General features: G+C 40.3%; 1 protein-coding gene across 2 annotated transcripts in view; it reads left to right on the top strand.

Annotated features, from left to right (window-relative positions):
* Positions 1-16,322, top strand: part of xrcc4 (X-ray repair cross complementing 4) — a 153,378-nt gene that overhangs the window by 45,729 nt on the left and 91,327 nt on the right. For both annotated transcript variants that reach the window (XM_008103006.3, XM_008103005.3), the window contains exon 4: positions 11,154-11,320. In XM_008103006.3, coding sequence (XP_008101213.2) covers positions 11,154-11,320 — 167 coding nt within the window. The remainder of the gene's footprint in view (positions 1-11,153; positions 11,321-16,322) is intronic.

The raw sequence follows: 16,322 nt of genomic DNA, 5'->3' as shown, positions 1-16,322 counted from the left end.
CCGCAAGGATGTAGAAAAATATGTCAACACCTGCCCAGTATGCCAGCGCTCCAAGATAAGAAGGGAAAAGCCCTCAGGGCTTCTGCATCCCCTTCCTACCCCATCTCGCCCATGGGAAATAATCTCTGCGGATTTTATAACTGATCTACCATCTTCCTGTGGATTCACCACGATCCTAGTGGTGGTGGACCTTTTCACCAAGTTAGCCCATTTTATTCCCTGTGAAGGCCTTCCCACGGCCAAAGAGACTGCAGATCTATTTCTCCAACATGTTTTCAGATTGCATGGATTGCCCAAGAGTTTGGTCACTGACCGTGGGTCCCAATTCACCTCTCGCTTCTGGAAGGCACTACAAAAACTATTGGGCATAGACTCTCGTTTATCTTCGGCTCATCATCCTCAAACAGATGGGCAAACTGAGCGCACCAATGCCACTTTGGAACAGTACCTTCGCTGTTATGTAAACTACCAACAGGACAATTGGGCTTCCCTGTTACCACTGTCGGAGTTTGCCTACAATAATGGGGTCCAGGCTTCAATTAAGGAAACCCCGTTCTTTGCAAACTATGGCTTCCATTCACGTTTCTTTCCTCCTGTCATTGAAACCTCAGAAGTTCCCGCAGCAGAGGACTGGCTGCAGGAACTCACAGCAGTGCAGCAACTTTTGCTCCAACAACTAGACCAAGCTAAGGAGGACTATAAACGCCACGCTGACAAGCATCGCCAGCCGGGCCCCGAAATCAAGGTAGGAGACCGGGTTCTTCTGTCCACTCGCTTTTTGCCCTCCCACCGTCCCTGCCGGAAGCTAGATGCCCGTTTCATTGGTCCCTATCCAGTGGTGGCGCAACTTAACCCCGTGACTTTCAAACTCCAACTTCCGCGCTCTATGCGCATTCATCCAGTGTTCCATCGCTCCCTGCTCCTTCCGGCGGATGGTGTGCGCCCTGATGCAGACCGGCCGGCCCCCGCCCCTGTTTTGGTGGACGGAGAAGAAGAGTTCGAGGTTCAGGACATTTTGGATTCTCGCTTTCACCGCCGCCGCCTACAATATCTCATTGACTGGGTGGGTTTTGGCCCCGAGGAACGTTCTTGGGAAGACGCTTCCACAGTCCATGCTCCTGATCTAACCCGCCGCTTCCATCAGACCTATCCCGCCAAGCCGCGGCCTCGCGCCTCGGGGAGAGAGCCCCGGTTTGAGAGGGGGCTTGAGGAGGGGGATAGTGTGATGAGTCATGGGCCATGTAGTCCCGTTCATGGCACTGTAGTCCCAGATGAAGAGGAGAACTTGGGTTTTTCACCGTCTCAGTCAGAATTGGAACCTTCCCAGCCAGATTTGGGAACCTTGCACCTGCAAGAGATTTGTCTTCCAGAAATCTGTCAAACAAGCCCTGAGTCTAAATCTCCTGTGTTTTCTCGCCACGAGTTTTGTAAACATCAGAGAGCAGTTCAAGCGGCCTCTCGTAGGAGTGCTAGGATAGCTGCTAAGAATTCAGCTGATTAAGCCTGCTTTCCATGGGAAACCTTAAGGAGTCATGCATCTGGACTCAGAGATTAGCTTTCGTTTCTAGTTCCCCAGAGAACTGCTCTTTGGTGGGAAAACTAGACCCTATTTAGGTGTTTTACCCACAAAGGCATCTTGCGGAGTCAATTCGTCAGCTACTGGAGTGAGTTGTGTGTGGACAGCGCGCTCCGTTTCCAAGCCTCGTTCCTGTTTCAAGCCTTGTTCCTGATTCCAAGCCTTCGCTCCGTTTCCAAGCCTTCGTTCCCGTTTCCAGCCTTGTTTACCTCCACGGACCTTGCCTTGTTTTCCAGGACTCAGCCTTGCCTTGTCTTCCGGATTTTGCCAAGTAATTCCACGGATCTTGTTCTCGCTCCTCGTTCCTTGTTGCCTTGTATCAAGCCTTGTTTCAAGTTATTTCCTAGCCTTGCTCAAGTTCATGGACTAAAGGACCTTGTCATCTCCCCTCACTTTGCCTGGCAAAGTGAGTGTTTCGGTTATTGGATTACAACTTTGGACCTTAATATTTCATATTGGACATTGTTTCTTTGGACTAATTTTGACCTTTCCTGAAAGGTCTAATTCTGGACTATTTTCTACACTTGTTTTTATTAACTTTATATACTCCTTCAATAAAGATATTAGATAGATTCTGGCCTCTGTGTATGGTTATTGGTGCCCTGCAGCCGGGTCGTGACACAAAGTGTGCTGGTATCTCACCAAACTACAACTTCTAGAATTCCATAGTATTGTGTCATGGCAACTAAAGTGATGTCAAAGTGTATTAATTTTACAGTGCAGATATACTCTAAGACTACCACAGATGTGGCAATTCCCTTACTGATCTGACAGGGGTGATCAATCACATCTATAGCCAGAAGAGCCATACAAAATATTTGTATATTAAATACAGCTCAGGACCAGGTAATCTAGCAGATCGAATCTCCTGGCATGAACCTGCTGGGGCCTTGAGATCTTCAGGAGAGACCCTCCTCTCGGTTCCACCACCATCGCAAGCTCAGTTGGTGGGAACATGAGCGAGGACCTTCTCAGTGGCTGGAATTGCATAGGATTGCAGTCTTAATATAAAGATGCATATATCCTTGTATTCATAATTTAGTTTGTTAAAGAGGAAAAGTACAGAACACATCTGAAGTTAATTTTGCGTAAGACTTTTTTTTGTTATATTACTCTTACGCTGTTTATAACTCAGAGGACAGCTGCAGAAATGAACATTTTTGTGTGTGCTGTATATCAAATCCAAAATATTCTTGATATAAGCAACTTAAAACTATTATTTTCTAACTTTTGCTGAGTGCACTAGAAGTTTCCACACAATTTGTCTCAGATGTACATTTTGTATACACCGGACAAGGCTCCAATAAATCAATCAATGAAATGAGTGCCCCTCGGGTATCAACTGTGTTAATCTTGGCACATATGTAGAAATAATGAAGTCCTCACATCAGAAATGCCTAATGGCAGAACACTGCAAACATATACACCCTTCTGAAATGTACTGATTCAAAATGCCCTCAAATCTTTTATAGCAGAAGTTCATATCCATAGCCTTTAGTGGTTGATATTGTACCAAGCTTGAATTAGGCCTTTGTTTTTCATGACCATTAACAGCTAGATGCTGGGCAGCAGGGTCATTATTTACATAGTTACCACAAAATACCGCAGTGTATTTTATTGAAATTGAACAGCAATGTCTCTGGAAACAGTGATATCGCTGGCTTACTAGCACATTGTATCCTGCCAGACTGTGACGGCATATTCTGATCTTGAAAGCAAATGGGGTCAGGCTTTGGAGAAGAGACATTCAAGGAAACTCCTTATGACTACACAGAATGTTGTTGCTTACGTTGTAGGCACTTTGTATTTCCTCCTTCATCTTGAGGAAAAATTAGGCATGAAACTCATCATGCAGTTGTAACTGAAAAGAGCACCAGATGTTTATTTGGGCCTTCCCCAGTCTCTCTGTAATACATGGCAAAAGAAATGCTTTTTCTGATTCTCTCTCACTTCATTGTAAAATTTACTGGGAAAGACATTGGAAATGAACAATCAGATGCTGAATGATACTACTGTATCCTTCTTTCTATTCTATGAGTGGTGAGCAATGGTTCTTTATTTGTTGGAATAAAGTTCCTGTCACCTCAAGTGAACATGGCCAGTGATTTGGGGGGGGGGGGGATGAAGGTCACAGTCCAAACAACATTTTGGGGGTTGAATGGTTCCACTGTTGGTTTGAACATTTTGTATTATTCTATAGAATACTATTTTGGTGTGGTTGGGTGGGAGCTCTGTATCCCTGAAAGGGGTGCTTACTAAGTTGTGTTTGAGAAAATGTTTGTTTGTTTGTATGATTTAACATTTAACATGATTGTTGAATAGAGATGCTTGAAAATTAGTTTTCTCCACATTTGAAATACAACTTACCTTAATTCCTAGAGTCAGAAGATCTAAAGATGGTAGTGCATGCACCTAAAGGTCAGACTTTTGCACTGTGTTATACATTGGGCTATCTTTATACCAAGTTCAGAAACCCCATTTTGTTCAAAGTATGGCAACCAGATTGGTTACGGGAAACCGATACACAGAGAGAGAGAGAGCCCTTGATATACACTTGGGTTTAGTTTCAGTCCCACCCCAACCCCTCAGGGATTTCAAAATTTGTAGATGCTTGTCCCGTTATATATAATTTAATGTTAAAATGGTGTTATTTACATAAAATAGCAAAAGAGGTTTTGGGGGGAGAATAGTTTCCATAGATACAGAATCCATGGATATAGAGGACTCTCTTTATAGTATGTAAATCATTGTTGAATAGGGATATTGCATTGTGTATTCCTGTACACTGTTTGATTATTTGTTAATATGACTTTAACCCCTATGTATAATTGATAGTAAGTTTCCATGTTAAAGGGCTTGTGACATGTTTCTGGCATAGGTTAAAGAGAAATGAACCTAGATATTTGTAACTTGGGCTGCATGCTAAGTGGATTCTGAGGGTGTGCATCTTAGCATCAACTTGCTTTTCAAAATCAATTAATTCATTTTATTTAATTAAAATGTTAATATTCTGCAGTACCACATTGAGACATCATTCTCTGCAAGAACATTTAAGTTTTGAGTTAGAGCTAGATGCAGAGATTGCAGGGGTTAGATTTTTCTTTCAGAGCAAGTTATTCCATTGCCTAAATTGGCTAAAAGTGAAAGGGGGTAATTTCCAGTAGTTTTATGTAGTTTTAACTGGTATTTGGGGTGTGGAGAAGATGTGCTTCTGCTTACTGCTACTCTTGGACTGCTCCTGGAGTGGCAATTATCAATACTTTGAAATATTTGCAAAAATAAATGGAAAGGGTATGTCCTCCTTTTGCTCTACTTCTAGGAAGGATTTCATTTAAGCCATCAGGGTGTAAAGGATTCAAATCTCTGGTCTCTTAGTGTTTTACAACCTCATCACACTCACCAAAAAAAGTATCTTCTGGATGGAGCCCCATGCTAGCCATCACACGACATCGTGTGACTTCTGGCAGAGACCTCACACTCAACCGGGACGAAAGCATCGCCAGAAGCTTTCCCCACAACACGGGAGTCTTCCTGTGTTGCGATGGCTCCAATGGAGACAGCACGGGTCCTTCGTGGAAGGCCAACACTCCATCCCCATGTGATGGAGAAAGTGTCGCTGAGCGGAAGCAGTACGCAGGCTGAAAGTTTTGCCCTGCTGCCCCTCTCTTTTCTCTTTGAAGCCAGGTGATGCAGAAAGCTTCGCCGGGCCTTTTTGATGAGGCCTCTAGTCCAGGACTCAACACAACACCATTCTGTGTCTCTTTCAGCCCTTTACTTTGGCCCAGCATCCCCTTCTAATGTATGCTGCAGAAAGATCCTCTTTATGTTCTTACTGTCTGAAGTATAGTAGTTCAAAATGATGAAGCTGATAAAATATACCTTTGTGCTTTAATCCAATTTTCATTCTTGTCTTTTGAATGCTATGTAGGGATACATTTGTACTTTAGTATTTAGGGCTTACCTTCCTTTTTAAATCTCTTTTGCTCAGGCCATTTTATTTCATGTCAAAAGCATTGCATAATAAATAAGTTTAAAAGGAAATCACAAGCAGCTAAATAGTTTTAGACCAAAAGTGGGCAACAGTGACCGCATTGTCCGTGACTTTGAACAACTCCTCCTCTGTGCATGAGACAGGGCATTCTGGGCAAACATACATATGCAGAGTTGTTTGTTCTGCTCCACAGTCACACAGGGTGGAGGATTCCTCCAGGTAGTGCCACCTTGCCAAGTTGTCTTTGGATCTGCCCACTCCGCTTCTCAGTCTGTTCAGGGACTTCCAAATTGCCCATTCTTGGTTTGCCCCTGGAGGAAGATCCTCATGGGGGGCCATCCAGTTAGAATTGCCTGGTTTAGCTGCCCAGAGGGACACCCTTGCTGTTGCTGGAGGAACATCAAGAGGAGTGGTGGTTCTCATGAAGTCCTCCCTTGATTTGAGTCTGGTGGGAGGAGGCTGGTAGTCATGCAGTGGGTGGCTTTCACAATGTTTGACCTTATTTCTCTCACCATTAGCAGCAACTTCCTGTCGCACGTCAGGAGGGGCAATGCCAGCTAGCTTGTAGAGTTTATCAACAGGTGTAGGTTTAAGGTATCCTGTGATTATTCTGCATGTTTTGTTCAGTTCTATGTCCACCTGCTTTGCATGGGCAGACTTGTGCCAGACAGGACAGGCGTACTCAGCAGTTGAGTAAGACAAGGCCAGGGCTGATGTTCTTATTAATTGTGGGTCTGCACCCCATGCGCTGCCAGTAAGTTTCCACAGGATGTTGTTGCATGCAGCTACTTTGTGCTCAGGCCATAGGAAGTTCAGAAGCTTTCGTTTCTGTTTTTGCCTAGCTGAAGTTTGTAATTTGTCCAAACAATAAGGTTTATTTATATTAGTTTGTTTCAAATTAACCATAGTTATCTTGAAGCATGTTTTGATAATGTAATAAAATGATGGATGATGCAGACGTCAGAGGTGAAAAATTCCATCACTTGTACATAACATTTTTGCTTAGTTTTTAATAGCCATATTTAAGTATTGGCAGTAGTGTCTCAAAGGAATCTAATCAAAACAAGAAATATTTTGGACACTCTTTTCTTTAAGACATTACTGACTTCACCTAAGGGAAAAACATACCTGCTAACTTTATATTCTGAAATAGCAACAAACCGAAACAATTCTTCTTAATGTAGTAAAACAGTGGCACAATAAAGAGAACTGCTAAGTACAGGAACTGCAATCCAAGGTAAACTTTGCTACAGTATAACAAAAAAAGTTTCATTTTATAGACAATTAGTAAGTGATTTACTAGTCATATTTAACTGGGTTTCATTTGGGAGTTCAGTCAAGTTTTATTAGTAGTAGCAAACACCAAAAAATAGGCAATAATTATTTAAAAGGAAATAATGTTATTACTCATGCTGGAAAATTGTTTGTAGTACTCAGTTTTGGAGAGTGTATATTTTGCCTCAGTCTAGGCATTATCTCATGCTTATTCATATTCACGGGGGTATACATTGACTTTCCAAACTAGAAACCAAAATTTAAAAGAGAAATAGCTCCCTCCCTCATTGTTGATACTTTAACTTTCTGATTACTATATATTCAAGAGCAGTTAGGTTTAAATTACTAGACACAACTACCATATTAATTTCAAGGGTATTTTTAAGAGGCACTTTATATAGTTTCCATTACTTCTCAGTCTAAAAGGTCAACACCTGAAAGGGAAGTCGTTTTCAAACTTGTTCTCTGCATACCTGACATTTATTGTGCTAGACATTTCAGTTGTGTTTTATTGAAGCTATCTTTTATATTAAAAAGCCAGTCTGGCTTATGAATATGATCAATTGAAAAGCAGCTTTAACATGCTTCTGTAAATGCAAACACTGGCTATTTTAAACTCTTAAATATTACTTTTCTCAACTGTAATGTGCTTTGACAGTAAGTACAAGCTTGATAACACATGTAAATCTGTATTCATATGACCCTACAATTCAAATTAGGACTGTTACATTTATCAGTAGGTAGTTTAATATTCACGATTGACTGTTTCTGATTTACCAAGTATGAGTTGAGTTGCTATTGTTTTAACTGGTTAATCTGCTCAGGGCCAAAGTAATCACAGTCCTATCAAATGAGTAATGAAACAAAAACTTCTGTTTCAAAAATGACATCTGCATTTTTTTTTTTAAAAAAATGTAGGGTTTTCCATCAAGCCAGGTACTCCTCTCATTACTGGTCAGAACATAAGCCAACAACACTTCATTGAAATGGCTGTGCATTTTGTCCAGTGGGAAACATCTAAGATAGAATAGCTTTATTGTCATTGTACATTGTACATTCATTTATATCCAGTCTGAGGTCCTGGAATTTGTTGTGCAGATGGTGCAACTGCACATTCAGATGTACCAATGCATATTGACCTGTCACTTCTGACATTTTGCACATTTGGCCAGGACAATCAATGTGGATCTCTGCATGTAGAGACCAATGGTACACAAGGCTGATGCAAGATATTGATCACAGTGTCCTGCTTGAAGACGAGTCCTTTTGCATATTGCTAACACACTTTGTAACTTGTTGATCGGTCATAATCAAAGTATTATCTTGAAGAAGTACAGTATAGCTGGGAACACTTGAGAACCATACATTAGGGGTACCACTGACCGCATAGCGAAGCTGAGGAAGAAACACAACCTACAAACAAGCTACAGACCCACTAAAAAAATTAACAAATGCCACGTTCTGCAAAGGATAAGAGGGATCCTTTCACCACTGCAAAAATCTACTGTATACCATGCAGCTGTGGACAAGTCTACATAGGGACCACCAAACACAGCGCTCAGACAAAAATCAAAGAACAATGAAAGGCGCTGCAGACTAATTCAACCAAAGAAGTCAGCAGAGTACTCGATGAACCAACCTGGACACAGAATATTATTTGAGAACACAGAAATGCTGGGCCACTCTGACAACCATCATGTCAGACTACACAGAGAAGCCATTGAAATCCACAAGCGTGGACAATTTCAACAGAAAGGAGGAAACCATAAAAATGAACAAAATCTGTTTACCAGTCTTAAAAAACATCAGAATTAACACAGTAAATAAAGAACACTTCTCAGAAACAGGGGAATTCCGGACAGCTAACAATCAAGTATCAGTTAATACCTCTGTAACAAAGGATGCTTCCAGGCACAAGAGCCAAGCTACCTCTATGCAAATATACCATCACTGATCCTGGGCATTCCACAGATACACATGCACGTGCACACACACACACACACACACACACACACTCCACATGTCTCACCTCCAACAGACCTCTGAAGATGCTGACCATAGATGCAGCTGAAATGTCTGGAGAGAATACAGTAGAGCCCCACTAATCTGAGCCCCACTAATCCGAGGCGCCGTATCATCCAAGGCGCTGCTGGGGGCGCCCTTCCCCCTCCTTCTCTCGAATGAAGGGAGCTCGAGAGAAGGAGAGGGAGAGGGAGAGGGAGGAGGAAATGCCCTGAAAGCGCCCTGCCTCTCCCTCGCCTTCTCTCAAGCGAAGGGAGCTCGAGAGGAGAGAGAGAGGAAGGAGGAAGCATCCCAGAAGCACCCCGCGATTGCTGTTGCAGCAGCGCTCGTGGGCTACTTCCCTGGGCCGAACCCTCGCCCCTTGGGAAGCACGAGTGCTGCTAGGCAGCAGCGCTCGTGGGCTGCTTCCCAAGGGGCGAGGGCTCACCGAGGGACAGGCCCTTGCTGGAGGAAAGAGTTTCCTCCAGCAAGTTCCTGGCTGAGGGAGGTCCGCGCCTTATTCCAGGAGTTTGGTTATCCGAGATTGGGCCCGCCCCTTTATCTCGGATAATTGAGGCTCTACTGTACTACTGGAACATGGCCATAGAGCTCAAAAAACTCACAGCAAGCCAATGATTCTGGCCATGAAAGCCTTCAACAACACATTATAACAATTCTTTAGGTACCAGGAACTATGTTTGTTTGTTTTTATTGACTTTATCAAGAGAAAACTACTTCTGCTTTTTCACATTCATCAGTGTATTTTGCAATATTGCAGCTTTGCCACACCCAGAAATGACATGTGTACTATTGAACATTTTTGTCTCTGGGGAGAGTGATGACACAATTTATAAAAATCACAACTGCTTACTGATTAACTTAGGAAATAAAATGGCATTATTTTTCCAGATGACTATTCTGCTAACATAAGTTTTCCATTGTGTAAAGGTCAAGTAAGAATAACTAAAAAATGACCTTCGGTCCACAGGATATTACTTAGAAAACAATTTTTTAAATATAAGATTTGTTTAACTATCGATGGGACAGAAACATGTTTTATATTTTGATATTTGAATCATATTGTGTAGTTTGAATGCCTCACATAGGAAAATATAAGAGGCAGTATGGTATAGTGATCTGAATTTTGTACTAGGATTCCAGGATGTCAGTATTTCAGTCTCCTCTCAACCATGGAAACCTATTGGACGACCTTAGGCAAATTATACTTTTCCGGCTTTAAAGGAAGGCAATGACCAAACCTTGTCTGAATTAATCTTGCCAACAAACCCTTGTGATGTATTATTATAGAGCCTTAGGGTTGCCATAAGTCATGTACTTTTTATTCTGTTTATTTTAGTATATGGATATTAAGCAAATAAACTAGGATCCAGGTGTGTTAGCAACTGATGAAAATATAAGAGCATAATACTACAGAAAACAATTTTTTTCTGCGTATAAGTGTAGAAGACCATACTACTTTTCATTCCCAAATAGATGCAAACAAGTTAGAAAGATTCAACAAACATATTAATAGAGAAAACTATATCAAAAATGTCTCAATAATGCATTCCAAGAAGCTATGCTTTTTCTTTCTAATTTGAGAATGACTGAAAACTTAGTCTTAACAAAAAAAAGTTTTATGTAGACAATTCATAAGTTTCCTTCCCTGTTGTAGGATTCTAACTTTTCCTGGTTCCTTTCCCAAATAACTTTTTTTGTTCTCACTCCCCCACTCCACCCAGAAAAAACCCATTTCATTAATTTCTACAGTTTTCTGAAATCTCTGCAGAAATCTCTACAGATCAATTCACATCTTCCTGTTGGCCTCCAACTGCGTGCATCTATCAACGTTTGTGTCATGTGCAGATGTAATTAGTGGACAACTTCCCTTTCAGATGCAGACATAAAATATTTTGCAAGGAAGTAACGCTAAGCTTTTGGAAGTACTTCAAATACACCACTTATACTTTTACGCTCAATCAGTGAAAAATGCCCTTCAATATGAATGATCTTATTTATTTTACTAGTTATACAAAAGAGAAAGATCGGTATCCCTTATTTATAATGTTTGGGACCAGAAGTGTTCCAAATTTTGTGCATGAAAGAAAATTTATATTCCTTGAACTATCAGAAAGCAAAGGGTGTCACTATCTCAGTCATTCATATGGAAAATTTTGGATTTTAGAATTCTGGATAAGGGATGCTCAACATGTACTTATATTGGGATATCCTTTATAGAATGAAAATTGCATGTTTCTGGTTAAAAAATCATCCTTTTTTCGAGTCAAGTACTTTGTTTGTTTGTTTTAGTTTAGACTTGGGTCATTGAAGCTACAAAGAATCCCAAGCCCATCTGAAGTCATCAGCAAGCTGATTAGTTGTTGCCTAGACTTCATTGTAGGACTCCATGCCAAAAATGAGCACCTGCAAAGAGAGAATGAGATACTTCTAAATGATCTGAATGAAGTGCAGGATCAGTAAGTTCAAAGAAATAACTCTGATATTTTCCTCCTGTCTTTTATCCTTGTGTTGATACCTGAAAGTTTAATACCTTGCAAATGTAATAGTAACAAATGTAATATCATTGTTACACATTAGGTTTATTTATATGACTATTGAAATATGTATATTGATTTACAAAAGATACACAAATGCTATATTAAATGAGTATGGTGTTATTTTGTTGGATTTTGGAATATGCCACAAATGCCTTAGGGAACACATGCAAAGAAATTTCATGGGTATACAGTAGAGTCTCACTTATCCAACATAAACGGGCTGGCAGAACGTTGGATAAGAGAATATGTTGGATAATAAGGATATATTAAGGAGAAGCCTATTAAACACCAAATTAGGTTATGATTTTACAAATTAAGCACCAAAACATCATGTTATACAACAAATTTGACAGAAAAAGTAGTTCAATAGGCAGTAATGCTACTTAGTAATTACTGTATTTACCAATTTAGCACCAAAATATCATGATGTATTGAAAACATTGACTACAAAAATGTGTTGGATAATCCAGAACGTTGGATAAGCGAATGTTGGATACGTGAGACTCTACTGTAGTTGTTTTTTCTGATTAGATGGAATGTTTACAATGTGCTAATCATACCGCACCAATATTTCGCTGCTATTGATATAGTACAGGAGTGGGCATGTATTATGGTTAGTGGGCCAGTTTTGGCACTGTTAAATCGTATGTGGCATGAAACATCACTTCTGATGGTGACCAAAAATAATTTTACAGGCAACCAAAAAATATTTCTGGCCACTTTTGGAGAATTCCCAGTCCATGCCCAGCTTTAAACTCCAGGATATTTTAAAGCTAAATTTTAGAAGCAGGACCTCTAAGGATATCAGGCACCACAGAGGTTCCCTAAAAACCATGTGTGGCTAGTGAACTGCATAGTTTCCATCCCCATATAACTCAACATGTCAAAGACAGAACGCTCCAAGTAGAATACAACTCAGTTTATTGAGGTTACAGAACTAAAAATTGCCCGTAGGAAACAAAGGGCTAGGCAAACACTTGTCTTCAGTGTGAAAAGTAACAAAAATAACTTCGTTTGAGTTTAAACAGTACAAAAGAATAAACCGGATTAAACAGAAGTTTAATCTGGATTAAATCAAAGGTGCTTACTTCAGCCTGGCAATTAAACAAACAAAAACTGGTTAACAAGAGGTCAAAATGAACACAAAACCCAGCAGCAGATTCCCCTCTGCTACTCAAGAGCTACAGAAGTAACTCGGGCTGTTGCTCCTCCGTGTAACGGGCGAAAACCAGGTCCAGGCACATCAATCAGGGTAACGACGGTCAGCGGGGTCCCAATCCGGTCCGAGGTCGAAAGCCAAACGCAGACGTCTAAGGTTCCACAAGTTCCACCGATAGCCACAGAAGGGTTAGTCCAGAGTCGTAGTCAGTCAGTCAGTCCAGCGTCAATCCAGAGTTGGCAATAATGTCCGTCAAAAAGACGACGGAGGTCCAAGCTATCAAGATTAAACACAAGTTGCACAGGAAAAGCCCACACAGTTCCTCCCGCCGTCAATGCCCAGTGTCCTTGGTAACTTACGTATACAGCAAACGAATCACACCCGTCTTCAGGAAGTTCCCCAACAAGAGCCCAAGCGTTCGTCCAGATTACCTTGCCCAACGCAATTAGCCATTGATTCTAAACCCCATTTTATGCCAGTTCATAACTCCTCATCGCTGTCAGCTGCTATCCTAATTCCAGGTGCCTCCTCATCATCATCCTCATCAGAACTAACACACCTTTGACTACGCCCCACAGCATCCCCAGCTGTGGATCCCGTTCCATCCCTCCAGCCCGTCCATGGGTCTGATCCTGCATCCCGCCAGTCGCCTCCCATGCTATCATTGTCAGTGACACCCAAATCCTCCCTCACACGAGTCCATTCCATGTCATCCTCCTCTGAGCTAACCATCTCTTCCTCCATTCCCTCGGTAAAACCCTCAAAGGAGTCTTCGTCAGTTGGTTCTGCAAATAAGTCCCGGAGCCGCTTCCTTTCACGCTCCTCAAAAGAATCTGACTCTCGAGGAGTCTTACGACTTCGTCTCCTAGTATCGGAGCCAGAAGGCTCAACCATAACACAACATATATAACTGATAAATAGACAATAGAAATCTCCCCTTATATGAAGTTCAGTAATAAAAATCCTTTCTATATATGTTTTGGTATTTGTCAACAAAAGCGATAGAAATGTTTTTGTAAAATCATATGATCTGTCATTTAGTATGATAGATAAGTTGAAAAATACATGGCAGATGTAAAAAAAACCCCATAATTGGTTGGATATTTAGATAGCTGAATAAATGACCTGAAAATGATTGCCATATATTGAAGTAGGGGTTCATCAACAGTCAACTGCAGCGCTTTTAGAACAAATAGCAGAGAATAATAAAAAAATAAAGAGATAGCACAACAAATGGTAATGACAAATACAGTTTTCACTTTTCAGATATTTAAAATATCCTCTTTGCTTTACATTGATTATGTTTAATCTTCAAAAAGGAGGAAGTTATTTAATTTTGTTAGTGGAATTTCTGTGTGGCATTTCTCAGTGCTAAATTAGTCATTTGCTGATATTAACATAATCACTTTTAGTAATTATAAAAGCAGAATTACACCTGGTTTATTTTTTTCCCAGTGCAATCCTATGCAAGTTTACTTAAAAGCAAATCCCACTGAATTAAATAGCGGTTACTGTACTTTGCAGATGTGTGGGTTGTAGCTAAATGACTATAATTCAGAGGTTTCCAGGTGCCTTCTTACTGAATTGAATGATAGATGTGTGTTTTCCAAATGAAAGTGTTCCATGTCTAGCGCATGCGCAGAACTGATGTATTTGAACCCTGCAGGAATAGCACAGAAAAGGTTCCAAGAATCAACTCGTCCCAATTTTCTGAAACATTTGTTTTAATTTTTTTTAACAAACTGTGCAGATATATCTCTATGTATTAATTATGTATTTTAACATTTCCAACTGACCCCAACATAACAGTAATTTTTGATGTATACATGGAAATTCTCTTGATAATTGATTAGTATATATGATCTTGCCTGTAAGAGTTATTCAGCTGATCTATATGGTAATGATACCCAGTCATTTGCATTTAAATTACATGAATTACTTATGTGGTATTCAACATACCCACAAAGCATATTAGGGTAGACTAAGTTAATAATTCTTAAGATAATGATGATGATTTGTATATTAAATATGTAAAAATTTTAAAACCTAAATTTGCTGATATTTTAACATTTCCTAATATTCTAAAAAGATAAAACTGGTTCCAAAATGTATGGTCAATACAGCTGGTCTTTACAGTTCACAAAAAAGCACCATTTAAAAATGTTTTGCCGGCAAAAAACCCCTGTTTTTGTCATCATCAACCATGATGGCGCTGGGATCAGAACTCCAAGGCCCATGAGACATCACAATGGGGCTCCAAAGAGCCCCCCCTCCCTAAGCGATAGGATGCTCTTCCTAAATGCCTCTTTTCCCTTCCCTTCCTTTCCCTTCCCTGTGAGTCACTCACCCTGAGGCTTATTATTGCTTTTATTAATATTATTTTGTATAATTATATATTATTTTATTAATATTTTATAGTTATGGTCTTTATGATATATTGTTTCCCAATGATCTCTATAAGTCTATGGAGGGGGATGGAGTTGTAAGTAGGGGGCATGGCCTCTTGAAACGAGTGGGGCCTGATCGGAGAGGGACTACTTTCCCTAGTGGAGGTACACAGTGGGAGAAAGGAAGATGAGGAGATTGAGAGAGAAAAAAACCCAATGGCGTGACAAAATAGTAGCACCAGGGAGATAGAACAATAAGGCCCTAGGTGCTGTCCTATGGGAAGCAAGGATTCCTTAGAGCGGCAGGCGTGCTGTCCAGTCAGCGGTGTCTCCCTCTCCTTGGCCCCCTCCCTTTTGCCTAACCCCTTGAAGCCCTTCTGAGCAAAACGCTGCTGCCAACTATACTTTCGGGTTTTTTTTACATCTCTTTCCGGAGCTGTTGTTTCTTTCTTTTAATTTAACCTAAGAAAGCCCTTCCTCTGTCCTTTATCCCTCCCTTCCTCTCTCACGGTAGCATGGCTTCCGCAGAGGGATCTCCCTTTCTGAGGAGGCAGTGAGGCCTTTGCTGTGTGTCTTCTGCAAATTTACCTGACTCAGATGTGTCATTTATATAGTGCAAATAGCTTAAAACACTCAACAGTTCGTATTCTACATTGTGTCAAAATCCCGTAGCAATCGGGGGAGATATGATGGCTGTCACGAACTGACATTTACATTTTTATTTATATAGATTAGTATGCTCTCCTACATGAATCCAGGAAGCAGTTATTATTAGACAAACCCATTTCATTTATCATGTGCTTCCTATGTTATATTCTGAATGGTTAGCTTATTTCTAAAAGGGTGTATTGGCATCCAGTTGCTCATAATGTCAATGTTTGCTGACGCAAACACAGTTTTGAATGTAAGCAGAGTTCTGATAGTTTAAATAGTGCCTGGTTTAGCTTGCAGCAGCTTAATTAAAACTGAATCAAAGAAGTAACTGTATTTAAGTAGAAGTGTAAATGAGCCTTAAACTCATCTACAGTTTTTTGTACTGTTTTTAAAGCTGGGGTGCTGAAGAAATCTTTATATTGAAACAATTGATTTATTTATTGATAGGAATTAACTTAAGCTGTTTGGTTCCCTTGAAACTCCTTTCCCCTCTATTAATGATTCTTACAACCTTTTACAACATAATAGAGAAATTGTTTTGCTCATCTTAAACTTATAACTTTAACTACAGACATACTTCCATTTGTAGTTTCTCTTTACAAAGTCTTTTCACATCTGTCCAGTCTATCCTTTTCTCTCTCATCCTCTGTTTAGATTGAGGGTTTTTTCTTTTTAATATTGTGAGCATGGCAAAGGAGAGCAGAGGAAACAAATTTTTTTG

The sequence above is a fragment of the Anolis carolinensis genome, chromosome 2 (assembly GCF_035594765.1).
Source record: "Anolis carolinensis isolate JA03-04 chromosome 2, rAnoCar3.1.pri, whole genome shotgun sequence".
NCBI classification, from domain to species: Eukaryota; Metazoa; Chordata; class Lepidosauria; order Squamata; family Dactyloidae; genus Anolis; species Anolis carolinensis.
This window is presented reverse-complemented; position numbering and strand designations above follow the sequence as displayed.